This window comes from Acomys russatus, chromosome 24 (genome assembly GCF_903995435.1).
Source record: "Acomys russatus chromosome 24, mAcoRus1.1, whole genome shotgun sequence".
In the NCBI taxonomy this organism is placed as follows: Eukaryota; Metazoa; Chordata; class Mammalia; order Rodentia; family Muridae; genus Acomys; species Acomys russatus.
In genome coordinates, this window is record NC_067160.1 from 70,177 (window position 1) to 87,185 (window position 17,009).

At 35.7% G+C, this 17,009-nt stretch overlaps 2 protein-coding genes across 2 annotated transcripts; both read left to right on the forward strand.

Moving 5' to 3' along the window:
- The first annotated feature begins 483 nt into the window (after positions 1–483).
- LOC127207271 (olfactory receptor 4C15-like) lies at positions 484–1,446 on the forward strand. The gene has a single exon (XM_051166650.1). The coding sequence runs from the start codon at positions 514–516 to the stop codon at positions 1,444–1,446; it is 933 nt and encodes a 310-aa protein (XP_051022607.1). The 5' UTR covers positions 484–513.
- Positions 1,447–15,258: 13,812 nt separating this feature from the next.
- LOC127207276 (olfactory receptor 4C15-like) lies at positions 15,259–16,197 on the forward strand. Its single transcript, XM_051166654.1, has one exon. The coding sequence runs from the start codon at positions 15,262–15,264 to the stop codon at positions 16,195–16,197; it is 936 nt and encodes a 311-aa protein (XP_051022611.1). The 5' UTR covers positions 15,259–15,261.
- Positions 16,198–17,009: the final 812 nt, after the last annotated feature.

The following is a 17,009-nucleotide window of genomic DNA, read 5'->3' on the forward strand; positions in this document are numbered from 1 at the left end:
ATCAAATCTGGGTTACTAGAATTCATGTCACTATTCTTATAGTTAGATAAGGCAGTGTTCTGATTATTCATTGAAGATTACCCCTCCCGGCCTAATGCATGCAATATCAGATAAGATGATTAAGCTGCGATCTTTTGTTCATATCTAGAGTACAGTTTCTAAGTGTTTTTTAAATTAAGGTTAAAAAAAAATGCCAAGATAGTGATAAAATATGACTGTTCCAAGACATATTACTTCTCTTCTCCACCAGAAAGTAGATGCTTTCATCCCCAGTGTTTAAAATATGGCTATTTTATGGCGGGTGTTCAAGTTTACATTCCCCTCAATTTTACATGTTGTACAGCTTTACAAACATTCCAATATTCTGTTTTTAATATTAATAAATAAGTTGACAATTTTGATAAGGGGCACACCAATTTGTTCATAGTAATTCTGTAATTGCATTAAGCATTTGTTTTTTCATAATTGTAGACTTAGTTAAACATATCTTACTTTGACCATCAGCTACGAATTATGAAAAACCAGAGCTTTGTCACTGAGTTCATATTCCTGGGCCTTTCAGAGAACTCGAAAATTGAGAAAATACTATTTGTTGTATTTTTGTTGATCTACCTTGCAACTATTGGGGGCAACATGGTCATTGTGGTGACCATCATCTACAGCCCTGCACTGCTGGGCTCCCCCATGTACTTCTTCTTGATATTCCTGTCCTTACTGGATGCATGCACTTCTTCTACTGTCACACCCAAGATGATTGTAGACTTCTTCTATGAGAGGAAGACCATCTCCTTTGAATGTTGCATGACACAACTGTTTGCTGTCCACTTCTTCACTGGGATGGAGGTGATTGTCCTTTCAGCCATGGCCTATGACCGCTATGTGGCCATTTGCAAGCCCCTTCATTACTCTTCCATCGTGAATCGGAGGATCTGTGGCAATCTTGTGATGGTTGCGTGGACAGGAGGCTTTTTGCATTCTATCGTACAAATTATCTTCACTTTGCAGCTGCGCTTCTGTGGACCCAATGTCATTGACCATTACATGTGTGACTTGTTCCCGTTACTGAAGCTGGCCTGCACTGACACACACATATTTGTCATTTTGGTGTTTGCCAACAGTGGGTCTATCTGCATCATAATCTTCTCCATTTTGATTGTCTCCTATGGTGTCATCCTGTTCTCACTAAGATCCCACAGTTCAGAAGGGAGATTTAAAGCTCTCTCCACTTGTGGATCCCACATTACTGTTGTGGTTTTGTTCTTTGTCCCATGCATATTAACATATGCACGACCTACATCTGCATTCTCCTTTGAGAAAAATGCTGTTGTATTTACCACAGTCTTGACACCATTGCTTAATCCTATGGTTTACACTTTCAGGAATAAAAAAATGAAGACTGCAATCAGGAATATATGGAAAAAATTGATAGTTTCTGACAATTATTAAAAATTACCCTTATGATGCTGTAGAAATGGATTGGTGGGTAAGAATGCTTCATGCTGTGCAAAGACTAGGACGTAATTTATAATTTCCAGCACCCATATCAGAAGCCAGGCATCACAGGGCCCTTTAACCTAGCATTGTTTCAATGCAGATAAATTGATCTCAGATGCACAGAAGACTGCTAATCTATTCAAACACAGAGATCTAAAAGTTCATTCCAGAATTTATTCCCGGGCAATAAGATAGTTCACAGCAGATGAACATAGTCAGTAATGTATCATGTATTTGTATGTATGTGCAAAAGCACAGGAAGCATCCTAGCCTCATGTCTACAAACGTATATGCTATCTACTTTCCCATCCACTCATCCCCATTCAGATATGAGGAAACAAAATATACACCTCATGGATAATGGAATGATAAGCCAATAGTTACCTATGCAGTTAGTACAGTATTTAGGTAACATATAGAATGAAATGAAATCATTCTTTTTAGGGACCTTCAATGTTTGAGGTGTGACCTATTTTATGTTTCCTTTTATTTTTGATATTTTAATACAAATATATTACTTTTCCTTTATCGTTTCTCCCTTCAAACCTTCCCATATGCACCTTTTTGCTTTTTTTTCCCCATTCATGGCCTTCTTCATTAATTGTTATTATGTGCATATTTATCTCTCTCCTACATATAACTGTCTCATATGGTATTGGATAACCAATTGGTGTGCTTTTTACAGAAGAAGACTATTTTTTTCCACTGTCTGTCAAGTATGGTGACACACACTGGTATAATATGCTGAAGAGGCAGAAATAGAAGGATTTCAAATACCTCTTTTTGAGATTACATATTTACTATGAATTGACTACTTAGTATTGTCACAGGGCAACACTAGTTTATGTGAATAAAATCACTTGTTTCTACTCTCATAAATCTAATGAAACATTGGAAAAAGTTTAACTATCAGAATCTTGCCATTAAAATAATTCCATATTTAAAAACTAAGTTGACAAATGTAATGTGTATTTTTTTTTTGTAATGTGTATTGAAATTAGAAAAAAACCCACAAAATTATTGCAGGAGAAAAACAGAATTCTAAGTGGCTTTTTCAGACACCAGAACTTGAAAATGCACCAAAACATAAACACAACCTAAACTGGATGCTTCTATATCATTTGATTTAATTTTATAATTGGTTCCATTCTTGTCTGGTAGAATATTCAGAGAAACCAGACTCAAGATTAGTTTTCGTAAGAGTAATATATTTCAAATTATTGAGTGGTTTTTATTTCTTTAAATTTTCTTTATTTTTATTTATTTAATTTTTGTACATATACTTTTATATTATTACATATATATAATAGACTACCTATGCAAGAAGAATGGTGATACAATCAGGAATCATATAAATGTTACACTCTTAGTGTTTTGGCTCTTTGTATTTGACAGCCTTGAAGAACACATTTTGCCATGGACCAGTTCAATTGGGGATAGGTCCTTGGGATCAGGAGTTCTTGGAGCATCGGTGAACAGAGATAGGCGAGGTGATGCACAGTTGAATTTTCATGTCTGAGTGTATTTTGCAGCTAAGTAGTTTAAGTTTTTAAACATTCATTTCAAAAGCAGGGGGGCTAGTGGTTACATTTTCCCACAGAGAAGTTTCAAGGAAGTCAGTGAGCAATCAAGCACACACTGTACAGCTACAGAGTGCAAGGTTTTTGTGTTGTCATATTCTGAATTACAGCTTTGAATGAAACAAAACAAGGTACAGAACACATAACCAAAAAGACATCATCACGTCTAAGTTACTGGCTTAGTATCAATATGTATGTGCTTCCTTTGTCCAGGACCAGCGTCCTCTGCCTAAAGAAACTAGTGCCCAGCACCTGTGTGCCAGGGCACTTTTCCTTTTCTATTCTTCTTGTTCCTTCTACCTGGAGTTTTGAAATACTCCATTTCTTTGTAGGCCATAGTATAACTTATTAACTAATGATTAATTTCTAGTCATGTTTCTTTTAATAAGTGGAAGTGAAGCAGAACTACTTCGGCCAGGGTCTCATAGCAACCATTGTTACGTTTGAGGAGTCTTGCTTTGGGCGTGAAGTACAGTTAGATTTTAGAGAGAATAGGAAATAGTTCCCAGCAATGAGAATTCAAACTGCAGTTTTCTCCTGGTAGGAATATTGACCCCAGTCCAGGAGACTCTCTCCTTTTCAGGGGTCTTAGCCTTGAAAGGGGATTTTAGTCTCAGGCCTATGTAGTACTTGTCACACAGACTCCACTGGAGGGGATGACAGTCTTTCCTATCTTGGTGCGTCTAAATTTTTGAATGTAAATCAGTCTCCATCACATATTGTCATTATCAACTTAGCACACCTATCTAGACCTAAAAACATCTTAACCCCTGAACAATTAAGCTTCATTGTAAAACTAAGCTACCTGGTCTTCAACTCCCTCAGAGACTTGAGAAGGAGTAAACTAGATTATATAAGTATGCCAGGAGTGCAGATTAGTAACTTTCCATGTGAAAGGATGACAGAGACAGTTTTCTAACTGAATACTCACCCAAAACTCTATAGCATCAGAGCATCTTCTTCAGCCTTCTGGCTCAATATATCTGACAAACATATTTGTGAGGCAGGAACTATTGAGGACTTGCTTACTCTGTCTTGGCCATCGACTCTGCCTGCATCCAAGCTTGCCCCCCCCTTTTTTTCAGACAGAATTCTGTCTGTGGTAGAAATGAGGACCTTTTGCCCAGTGGCTAGTTTGCTACATTTGAAGCCATCTCCATAAGGACATTCTTTGATGCTCATCATCTTCTTTGAAGTAGGCTGGGTGTTGCCAGGAGTTAACCTGTCTCATTGTCAATGAATCTTTGAAGTAATAAAAACCTTTTAAAATGGCACATTCTGCATGTCTCTGGGGATTTTGATGACCTTGTCTTTCTAGAGAGTTATATCTATCTGCTGTACCTAAGATGTATATTTCTGTGATAAAAGTAGACTAACAATTGACATGACCACGATTTAATCTACTAACATTTAATTTGTGTAACTTATTTCTCCTAAACAGCCTGATTACACTTTCAATGTCCAGTATACTGCAAGGAATGCATCCTGTCAGGTCTGATCCAATGTCAATGTCTGGTTCTTTTGTTCTGAAAGCATATAATTTCTCACAAGCATTATACAGTCCAAAAATTATAAGTGTATAAAAGGTGTGCGTGATGCATGGAACAATTAAGGCTGGATTTCTGCTCTTTGAGCAGGGAAAAGAAGACATCTGTAAATCTTTATTCATGCCATATGAAGAATGGCATCTAATAGTAATTCATAGGGGTTCTTTAGTCAGCAAGAATCCTTGTCTATGCCTAGACATTCATGTTTCAGCCAGTCTCAGAGCTAGTTCCATATGGTGGGATTAGCAATATAAGTTACCTGATTGTTCTGCAGTTTAAATTCTTTATATCCTGATTGTAGCCCCTTCCCTCATTCTCTTCAGATCCTACCTCCCTCCCTCTTTCCCTCTCCCTCCATCCACTAGTACTCAGACACAGGAGCCTTCTTCTTCTAACATCTGACCTCAGCCTATCAAGTCTCATCTGTATTAGCTATAAACTCTTCCTCTGTAGCCTGGCATGACCATTTTGTCAGGGGGAAGTGATCTATGTTCGGTGGCCAGAGTGCCTACTCTCCAGATGTGGGATCCACAAGGAGACTGTGCTACTACACTGAAGCAGTGGGTATAGGCCCACATCATACGTGGTCCTTGGTTGATGTTTCTGACTCTGTTTTGTAGTTTAGTTATCCTGTATTATGTGGCTAATGTCCGATTATGAGTGTGTATATACCATGCATGTTTTTCTGGGTCTGGGTTACCTCACTCAGGATGATCTTTTCCATTTCTATCTATTTGCCTGCAAATTTCAAGATTTCCTTGTTTTTATTTTTATTTATTTTTTATTATTAATTTATTCTTGTTACATCTCAATGTAACATCCCTTGTATCCTCCCATTCTTCCCTCCTTCCTATTTTCCCATTATTCCCCTCCCCTATGACTGTTCCTGAGGGGGATTACCTCCCCCTGTATATTCTCATAGGGTATCAAGTCTCTTCTTGGTAACCTGCTATCCTTCCTCTGAGTGCCACCAGGTCTCCCCCTCCAGGGGACATGGTCAAATGTGAGGCACCAGAGTACGTGAGAAAGTCATATCCCACTCTCCAGTCAACTGTGGAGAATGTTCTGACCATTGACTAGATCTGGGTAGGGGTTTAAAGTTTACCGCTTGTATTGTCCTTGGCTGGTGTCTTAGTTTGAGCGGGACCCCTGGGCACAAATCTGCCTATCATAATGTTCTACTTGTAGGTTTCTAGGACCCTCAGGATCCTTCTACTTTGCTATTCTCCCATGCTTCTCTCATCTAGAGTCCCAATAGGATGTCCTCCCCTCTGTTCCAGTTTCCTGGTAAGTGAAGGCTTTCGTGGGACATGCCCCTTGGGCTAGTACGCAGATATAAGTGAGTATATACCATAATAGCTGAATAGTATTCCATTGTGTAGATGTACCACAGTTTATCCATTCTTCAGTTGAGGGACATCTAGGTTGTTTCTAGATTCAGGCTATTACAAATAAAGCTACTATGAACATTGTTGAGCAAACGTCCTTGTTGTATGGTGAAGCATCGTTTGGGTATATTTCTAAGAGTGGTATGGCTGGATCCTGAGGTAGAGTTATTCCCAGTCTCCTGAGAAAGGACCAGATTGATTTACAAAGTGGTTGTACAAGTTTGCACTCCCACCAGCAATGGAAGAGTGTTCCCCCCTCTCCACATCCTTACCAGCATGTGCTGTCACCTGCGTTTTTGATCTTAGCCATTCATTTATGTGTAAGATGGAATCTCAGAGTTGTTTGAGTTGCATTTCCCTGATAACTAGGGATGTTGAGCATTTCTTTAAGTGTTTCTCGGCCATATGATATTCTTCTATAAAGAATTCTGTTCAGTTCTGTACCCCATTTTTAATTGGATTATTTGGTTTGGTGGTATTTAATTTATTCAGTTCTTTATATATTTTTGGATATTAGCACTTTGTCTGACGTTGGGTTGGTGAAGATCTTTTCCCAGTGTGTAGGCTGTCATTTTGTTCTGTTGACAATGTCCTTTGCCTTACAGAAGCTTTTCAGTTTCATAGGTCCAATTTATTGATGGTTGATCTTAAGTCCTGAGCTGTTGGCATTCTGTTCAGGAAGTTGTCTTCTGTGTCAATGAGCTCAAGACACAAAAATATTATTATAGGAAATGAATATTTTTATTAATGTATGCATCCTTAGATTTTATACATAAATTGTTTCTTTAATGAACAATTCTTGTTAAAGTTTTTTAAAAAAATAAATATTATCCTTACAGATTGATTGATAAATATCTTGCAACAGAATTCAGAGATCATTATCGTTGGTGAGTATGTGAGACTTTTATATAAATGATACACAGGGAAATGACAATCTACTCAGTACACAACTGTTTTCTAATCCTAAAAATGAAGGTATATGAAAATGTCTCATGTAGTACCAGACACAATTTTTTTTTAAAACTTTGGAGGGAAATGAAAGTATTACAAACTCTCAAGCAAGTTAAAAAATCCACAAAATTATGTCTCACATACTCTTGAAGCCAGAAATTGTCTAAAATCTTTCTTAGGAAATTGGGAATAACTCTTCCTCAGGACCCAGCCATACCACTCTTGGGAATATACCCAAATGATGCTCCACCATACAACAAGGATATTTGCTCAGCAATGTTCACAGCAGCTTTATTTGTAAGGTATGAAGAGCTATGAATAAGTTTCACAGGTAGACGATCTCTCAGGGAACACCCATTAAACTCCAGGTGCAGTTAGGGAGTGAATTTGTGTTCTTCACTTTCCTTTTATTATTAATTTATGTTGAATATGGTATTGATGAAACACTTATGACATCTTCCACATTCACTGCCATAACTGATCTTTTCTTTTTTGTTTGGAAGAACAAGTTGGCTAAAACACTATATTTTGGTCATCATTTTCATGAACTTACCTCAGTAGAAAATATGGGATGGTTGTCTTCAGGTGTTTTACACACAGTCAACACAAGGTGAAACTCATAAGCCACATTTCTGTATCTTTTGAAGATGCTTTTAATTTTTAAATTGTGACAAACACTTTAAAATTGGAACTGGGGTCAGGCTTCTGTGATGCAACAATTAACTTTTCAGTTCATAATTGTGTTCCTGGAAATTTCTGTCAACTGTGTTGTTAAGATTCTTATATTTAATGGGGATTTTTATGGTCAAAGTTATTGCACACAAGAGTGAATGAAATGATACCCTGGCAACCAGAAAATAGCACTTAAAAGTAATAACTGCTCAATGCCTAATAAGTTGTCAATGTATAAACTCCTTGCTTCCCTTCTTCCTTCTTCTCTCCCTCACTCCCCCTGCGCCTTACTTCTTTTCCTCACTTTCTTACTTCATTCTCTTCCTTTTTATGTATTTCTTCAAGTTTAATAAAATTAAAATTATTTTAGATTTCAAATTGAATTCAAATACTATAAAATGTACCACTTTTTCTATACAGTGTCCATTTAGGAAATGAAGTGGTTGATGCTCTGAACTGCTTGAGTGATAGTCATGGCCTGGCCTCTCAAGGTGAGCTGAATCACCTAGATATCAAAGGAGCAGTTTCAAAACTCAAGTAGGAAGGAGGTGGGAGAAAACAGCATTCCCCTGTATTACAGAAATAGTAAGAAAAGTGACAAACTTGAAGTGGCAAACTTGAAGTAAACATCTTTCCTATCTTGTTGTGTCTAACATTCCGAATGGAGATTAATATCTATGATATCTCATCTTTATTAACTTAAAACATCTATCTTGATCTAAAAACATCTTAACCTCTAACCTACTAAGCTTAATTGACAGACTAAACTATCTGGTCCACAAACCCATCACAAACTTGAGAAGGGATGAAACTTAAATACTTGAGTGAACTCGGAGTTCAAGTTAGCAGCTTCCAAAATGAAAAGATGACTGAGACAGTTTACTGCCTGAACAGTCACTCAACACTGTCTATAACATTGGAGCACCATCTTCAGTCTTCTGGCCCAATATCTCTGACAGACATATTTGTGAGTCAGGAACTATTGAGGACTTGCTTAACTTGTCTTGGCAGAGTTTCGTCATTGACTCTGCCTGCATCTAATCTTGCCCAATTTTAGGCAGAATTCTGTCTGTGGCAGAAATGAGGACATTTTGCCCAGTGGCTGGTTTGCCATATTTGAAGCCAACTCCATAAGGAGGTTTTTTGATGCTCATCATCTTTTTTGAAGCAGGCTGGGTATTGCCAGGAGTTAACTTGTCTTGTTGTCAAAGAATCTTTAGAATAATAAAAAAATCCTTAAAACCCATATTCTATAGGTCTCTGAGGTTCTTGAAGACCTTATTTAATTATTTTACTATATATATGTATATATATATATATATATAATCATATGTATCTATTAGACCTAGAATATATATTCTTGTGGTCAAATTAGACTAGCTTTTGACATGAGCATTATTTGCATCGATATACAAAATTTAGTACCATTGAATTAAAAAATAACCTTATTGCTCTTTTACAGAGAGGAAACTAGGTTTGACTCAGGGACGTATCTCTTTTCCTTTATCTTTCTTTTGTAGGTAAGGAGATAGGAGCTGAAAAGAAAGAAAAGGGGACAAAGAAATATAGAGGGAGGATAGAACAAAAGGTAGATTATTGGATCTACTCCTCATCTCAAGGCCCTATTTGTTACTTACAAATAAGAACTTCTTAAGAACATTCTGCCTTGGTGGCTGGATTTTATAGTTCCAGAATAGGTTATGCAAGTTGTTTTGGGAGAGCTATTAATGGTCTTACCAGCTGTGGATATGTCGTACTGGAATAGTGACCCACAAAACAGGACACGCCTACTCGTACAATGATAGCATGAATGTTTTGAGGTTAAGCAGTAAGTTTCAGAATAGATTTGGGGCCTATTTCACAAAAGGTATTACATGGCTGTCCTCTAAACTTGGTCATAGGTCTATGAAAAGAAATGTTACTAACCCTACAAGAGCACTTATAGTCGTTTTTCTAAAAGGACAGTTTATAAAAATTTTATGTGTACACCCATTGTCTAGTGTACTTCTTAGATATTGTTTTGAGTAGCTTCTTTTTGCAGTGTGTGGGGGCTTAATGCACAGTCTCACAGCTCTGACATTCTGAATTTAAGTCCCTGTTAAATGCTCATTACTAAATGGAACAGCCATTCCCTCCTAGCGTCAGGAAACATCCTGAATGAGAAAGCAGAAAGAATGCAAGATTTGGAGTATAGGAAAGGATGTTATGAAGTGATGCCTTCTGAATACAACGTCATTGTAATTATGGAAAACTGCACCTTTAGAGAAATGCACAACAATGGCATAAAATTTGGCCTTTCAACATTGCTGCATGGATAGGGAGACACTAATGGCTGCCAACCCTTCATGGGAGAGCTTTGGACAATAAAATATACTTGAAAAGAGATATAATTTTCTTCAGGTAAGTATCCAGATGGAAGTTTCTATTTTCTACTAGCCATTTTGAGAATTAACTTTGGTTTGAAGTATCATCAATACTCAGGCAATTGCCAAAGTGCACAAACTTATGTCTGAAACTCCTGGGGCCATAAATTGTCCAAACCTTTGGGGAGGTAAGAATAAGTCTCATAGGTAGATGGCCTAACCTACATTAAACTGCATTTGTAACTATAAAAGAGATTTTGCTCCTTATTTTTACTTTATTCTTAAACCACATTGAGGATAGCACAAGAGAAACATTTTAACACTTAATGTATTAGAATCATCTACATTCACATCCAGGATTCGTTTGTTTTAAATGTAGAAGAGTTGGCTACAGTCATAGCATTTTGGACAACATTGAATAGACTGCTTTCTAAAAAATAGGAGACAGCTTTTCTCAGATTCTCAACAAACTGACACATGGTAAGATTCCTAAGTCATACACTGCATTTTCAGAGGTAGTTTGTGTGTGTGTGTGTGTGTGTGTGTGTGTGTGTGTGTGTGTGTGTGTGTGTGATGAAACACTTTAAATTTTGAGTTTGTGTTCAGTTTATTGCAATTGATAAAAATATTGACTTTTCACTTTACTACAGTCTTCTTGAGTCAAACTCTGGTGTTCAGATGCTTTTAACGGGGGGGGGGGGTCTTATGAATAGAATCAGAGCATAAAGCAGTGAATAAAATGCTAATCAGGAAGCCCAGAAAATAGCACCTAAAAGTAAGAACTGTTTAAATGTTCAGTAAAAAACAATTGTTGCAATGTAAATCTCTCCCTTCTCTAACTCATTCCTTCCCCCATTCCTCTGCCCTCCTTCTTTCCTTCATTGATCTCCTTCTTCCTTGATAGTTAGTTACCTTTCTTCCCTCTGAACATGTTTTTACTTTTGTTTAGTTAAATTAAATGCATTTCAGCTTCATATTAAAAGCAGAGAAGGAAGGCATCAATTTTTTCTATTGCCTCTCAAATAATACTTGTTTTTTGTTTGTGTAATAAATCTTCATTTACACACTAGGACAATCACTATTCTGATGTGTACATAACTTTGGGATTGTTTAAAGGATGATGATATAGAGTCACAGTAGATTAAAGTGCTGCCAAACTCTCTATAATATTAATTATAACTATAAAATGTTCTATATCCACAGTAACACTTGTACAGAAAGGAAGAAGTTTACTTTCCAAGTGACTTAATTCATGAAATAAATTGTTCTGATTTATAGCCACGTACATTCTCCTATGCATTAAATTTTCTGCCTCTAACCTGTTAGGAAAAACTGGATTGAAGCAATGAACTGATTCAGCTATAGCAGTATTGGCTTATCTCTCTCTTAAAATGAGCAGAATCACCAAGACATGAAGAGAGTTTTGATAACCCATTAAGAAGTAGACCAGGGGAAGCAGAAAAACCCTTTCTATGCATTTCAAAAATGTAAGACAAGTAAATTTCAGATATTAAAGAGACTCAGAAGAACTGCACAGAGAGAAACAGGATTGGAAACCTGAAGAAAGTACATCTTCTAGAGAGTGATGTATAGCTACACAATAATATTTTTCATTGGTAGTTAACAACCTTAAATAAAATATGATGGATTTATGCAGTTTATCATAAGAAAACTTTGAAATAAGATTTTCATTTATGATTCTCATTGCAAAAATATTTACATACTTATTTGAAATATATTTAAAGGAAAATACTTAAAATGACAACTGCTCTGTTTATTCTTAATGATTTTAAATGTTATATATAATTTACATTAACAAAGAATTTCTTTATCTATAGATAGAATAGTGTAACAAAACTAGTTTTGTGGTGAAATTAAAGGAAAGGAAATAGTGTAAAGTATAGACAGTTGGACACATGGAATCATGCTTCCTAAGATCACCTGTCTAGGAGATGCCACAGTGACCATGGGTCCTGCCATGAGGGACTCTTGGTGAAGACGGGGACTAGATCTTGATATTTTACTACATAGTTATTAGGGATAAAGCCATGGGACATCCAAGGGAAAAATAGAGACAGAATAATTTGCTCCTGTGTAAGAAAACTGATTTAAATTCTATGAGTACATGATATTGGATATTGGTTGTCTCAGAATTATGGTCGCTTATAGAAATAGTGTAATAGTACAAATACATTAAAGTGAGGTGTTATGCTCTTGGCATCAGAGTTTGCTGTTGAGACGAATGGTCTATGTTTCACAAACTTTTTCAGAACTTTAAAGTAAATCTGATTTTTTTGGTTTTTATATTGATGTTTAATTTGAAATATTTTTATAATAGTTACAACACATATTGCAAATAAAATTTATTTTATTTAGACAGGGCCTCTATTTGTAGCTTTTAATGTAGCTCTGGGTGTCCTGGAACTTACTGTGTAGACCAGGTTGACCTCAAGCTCACAAAGATCCACCTGCCTCTCTTTCCTTATTGCTAGGATTAAAGGCATGTGCCACTATGGCTGGATAATTCTCTGATATTTTTTGTTCTATCTTATATAAGGCTGTAGATACAGTATGAATAAATGGGAATTTAATATTCATATCCTTTTCTCATTAAACAATAGAAAACTGCATCATAGTTCAAATTCGTCTATTGGTGTTTGACTTATAGTATCATGTGATTGTAATTTCTAATAGTCTTATTTACATACCATACAAATATGAATGTCTTAGACCTTTGTTCAGTACTTTGTGCTGAATCACATTCTAAACAAACTTTTATTTTATTTTTAGAATAAAATCTGAAGACTGAATTTATTAGTTCAAGAATTTAAATATGCTTATGGTTTGGGGTTATTTTCTAGTATGTTTTTTAAAAGTATTACTTAAATAACCAATATCATTCTAATTTGTATAATTTTTCAAATGTGATAATAAAACATTTTTCTTTGATTCAGTTTTTATATAAGCATTTGTGTAAGTGCTGTTTAAAGTAATACTGACATCAATATTTACATCCTTCTTTTATATAGTCTGCAGAATATCTTGACATAAATTATAGATTTGGCTGGTTATAGTGACACAAGATTGGAATGAAGGAGGGAAGATATGGACATTAAAGCTTTTCTAGGGTAAACAGTGACTGGGAGTCTAACCTAGACTACATCAGAATTGTTCAAGCCTTCACCAAAATGAGGAGCTGGTAGTTTGTCATTCATGGACCAAAACCTGAAGTCTTCTAGTTTGATATAATTCTAGTTCCTATTACATGTAAAGCCATTTTCAATATTTTTTCTATTTAGGATTTGTGTGTGTGTGTGTGTGTGTGTGTGTGTGTGTGTGTGTGTGTGTTGTCAAGGGAATTGATGAGTATACATCATATACTTACTATAATTTTAGATTAACACAAATAATATAGAATAGAACACTCTGAGAATTCAGATGTATGGACTTATTTGATACTGTCAAAATGTTTTATTGTGCATCTTTGAATCAAGATTATGAAGAAAACATGGATACATTTGACTTGTCTACATAACAGTGTTTATTTATTAATCCTAAATTTCAACTTTTGCTCTTTTTATGTTATGAGATTCAATTTATACTACACTTTGTATTTGGGCAGTTATCTTTCAAATAGTATAAAATCATCACCCCTGGGATCATAAACTAGAATTATATTGTATTCCTCATTGTGGATATCCTAACAAAAAACTTAAGAAATTGTTAATAATGGAGACATGACAGTGCCAGTTTGTTTGGAATGAATGGGCAACTAAAACAATGTGTAAAAGATAAAGCTAAGATTCGTTTAGTATTAATAGAAACATTTGTCCTTGTTTCCCTTGGAACTGCTCACTCAGTTTGGCTTTATTTGTAAAAGAAGGTTATCTGAATCAGGATTCCTTTTGAGCATGTTCCATTTACAAGTGAATAAATTACCCCAGAGTTGTAAGATTACCTTGACACTAATAACATTTTGACATGTTCTACTGGAATCTGACAATTTTTGTAGATGAGGGATAAACTGTTTACAAACATATTTCTTCATAAATTTATATAAATTTAACATAATATTTTTAGAATTGTTTTTCACTTAGGGCTGTATAAGTAAACATTGTATAAATAAGTAACAAACAAATTTCAAGATGTAAACTTTATTCAATGAGTTGTTTCACCTCTTCAGCTTTACATTTCCACCAAGTACATAGCTGGTTGATCCATGGTCTCTGATTCACCATCATTTCACTTTGTTGCCTTTTTCAAGATGTTTCATTGAAACAGTAACAATGTAAGAGGCTTTGATGTTGATAGGTAGGACAAGCTGGGGTGGAATAGCCCACACACTGAAATTCTTAGTATAAAAACTTCCCATCTTTTCTGCTGTTTACACCTTGGTGAACTCATAGTTGTTAGAGCCAAACTCTAACAGTCTCAGGTTAAGTACCTTTGGTTGATTTTTTAAATAAATAAAATATCAACAATAACCCCTGCAATGTACTACTGAGTAGAATCTTGAGAGCTGAGAGGTAGCTTTTTAAGGAAACATTTCACTTGGTAGCGTAACAACATAATTTTAGTAAAGTTCTGCTCATGCTTTCAGTTGATAATTTTAAAGTGAAATTTCAACACTTAAAACACATATAGCACATGTAGAGCTATACAATTCCCCAACAGGGTTTCCCATTCAACAAAAAGAAGATCAATTTATTTGGAGTTGTAATACATGTGCTTGTGAACAAATTAAAATGTAGGTGTTACTGTCACATATTCCCTACAGGATATTTGATTCTTGTTGTCGGCAGGTGAGGCAATGCTACAGTGAATCAGTCACTACAGGCCGCTTAGCCCTGCCTAGATCATGCTGATAGCAGGCAGGATTTATGAATTTCATGTTTTGCTCATATCTAGGTTTAATTTCAAATGACATGTTAGTATTTTACTTCAAAAATACTCTAGAGGTTGATAAAAGCTGAATATTCAAAAGTAATCTTTTTCTCCTCTAGCAAACATAGTTTGCACTCAAAATTTAAAATGTAACAATTTAAAAATATTTCATAATTTGTCTCAATTTTCATTCTACATCCTATACAACTATACCAATCAAAACATTTTTCATATCCTACTCTAAATGTTAACAAAGTCAATTATTATAACTTTGCATAAGGATGAACCAACTTGACGGTAATGTTATAAATTAAATGAAACATTTTTCCTTATAATTACAGATTTACATGAACATAATTTTGCTTTAATCTTCTTGAGAATCATGCAAAACCAGAGCTTTGTCAATGAGTTCATACTCCTCAGTCTTTCTCAGAATACAAAAGTTGAGAAAATATTGTTTGTTGTATTTTTGCTGATCTACCTTGCAACTATTGGTGGTAATATGATAATTGTGGCCACTATCATCTACAGCCCTGCACTCCTGGGATCCCCCATGTATTTTTTCTTGATATTCCTGTCCTTTCTGGATGCATGCACCTCTACTGTTGTAACACCCAAGATGATCTTAGGCTTTTTCTCTGAGAGGAAGACCATCTCCTTTGAAGACTGCATGATACAACTGTTTGCCATACACTTCTTTACTGCTGTAGAGGTGATTGTCCTGTCAGCTATGGCTTATGACCGTTATGTGGCCATTTGCAAGCCCTTGCACTACTCTTCCATTATGAGCAGGAGGCTATGTGGTGTTTTAATAGGTGTAGCATGGGCTGGGGGATTCTTGCATTCTATCATACAAATTGTTTTTACCTTGCAGTTACCGTTTTGTGGACCCAATGTTATTGATCATTATATGTGTGACTTGTTCCCATTACTGAAGCTTGCCTGCACTGACACACACATTTTTGTTATCTTGGTGTTTGCAAATAGTGGTTCTATCTGCATCATCATCTTCTCCTTGTTGCTTGTCTCCTATGGTGTCATCTTGTTCTCTCTGAGAGCCCACAGTTCTGAAGGTCGTCGTAAAGCCCTCTCCACCTGTGGATCCCATATTACAGTTGTCGTTTTGTTCTTTGTCCCATGCATATTGATATATGCACGACCTTCATCCCCATTCTCCTTTGAGAAAAACACCCTTATATTTGCCAATGTTCTGACACCATTGCTCAATCCTATGGTTTACACGTTTAGGAATAAGGAAATGAAGAATGCCATCAGCAAAATGTGGAAGAGATTGATGGCAGTTTCTGATAAATATTAAAGAATACTCTACAGTGCTGGAGAGATGAATCAGTTAGTATGAGCATTTGGTGTGCAGTCAAGGGGACCTGAGCTCAGTGTGAACACTGATGCAAGAAGTTGAAGATGGTAGCACACCTTTAAACCAACAGTGTTGAAGTGGAGATAAATGAATCTAAAAGGTGTGGTAAATAGCTATTTTACTTGACAAACAGCAAGTTCAATGCTCAGTACAGACTTTGACTCAAGAAAATAACTTAGAGGCAGTAGATGGGCATATATAATGCCCTTTTTGGTCTCTACATTCATGTGGACAGGCACAAACACCATCCTTAAGTCATGTGTACAAACATGTATAAATAAACCCAACTGTCTCCATACACAATGAGACAAAAACAGTCACACTTAGAACAGTTAATGTAAAAAATAGTCAGTATTTACTCACACAGTACGTCATGATTTACTCATAGAGAAAAACATTATATTATTTGGTAGAAAGTACATCAATAGTGGGAGTGGTAAATCTCTGAGATGACACATATACTATACATTGGCTATTTAGTATTGTTCCAGGAAAATTAAAACTACTTCAATTTCATATTCTTTTAAATCTAAGGAAATATTTGAAAATTTTAACAATTGCAATGTTTGTCATTACCACTATTTTTGTTTAAAAACGTTTAAGGAAAGGAACACAAAAAACTATTCCAAGAGGAAATGGTATTCTGAGTGATATTGTGAGATATCATAACCTTGAATTGCAGAGAATAGGGCAACAGCAGAGCCTTAAACCTACGTCTTTTGGTATCAGTTGACTCCATTTGTAAGATGGGT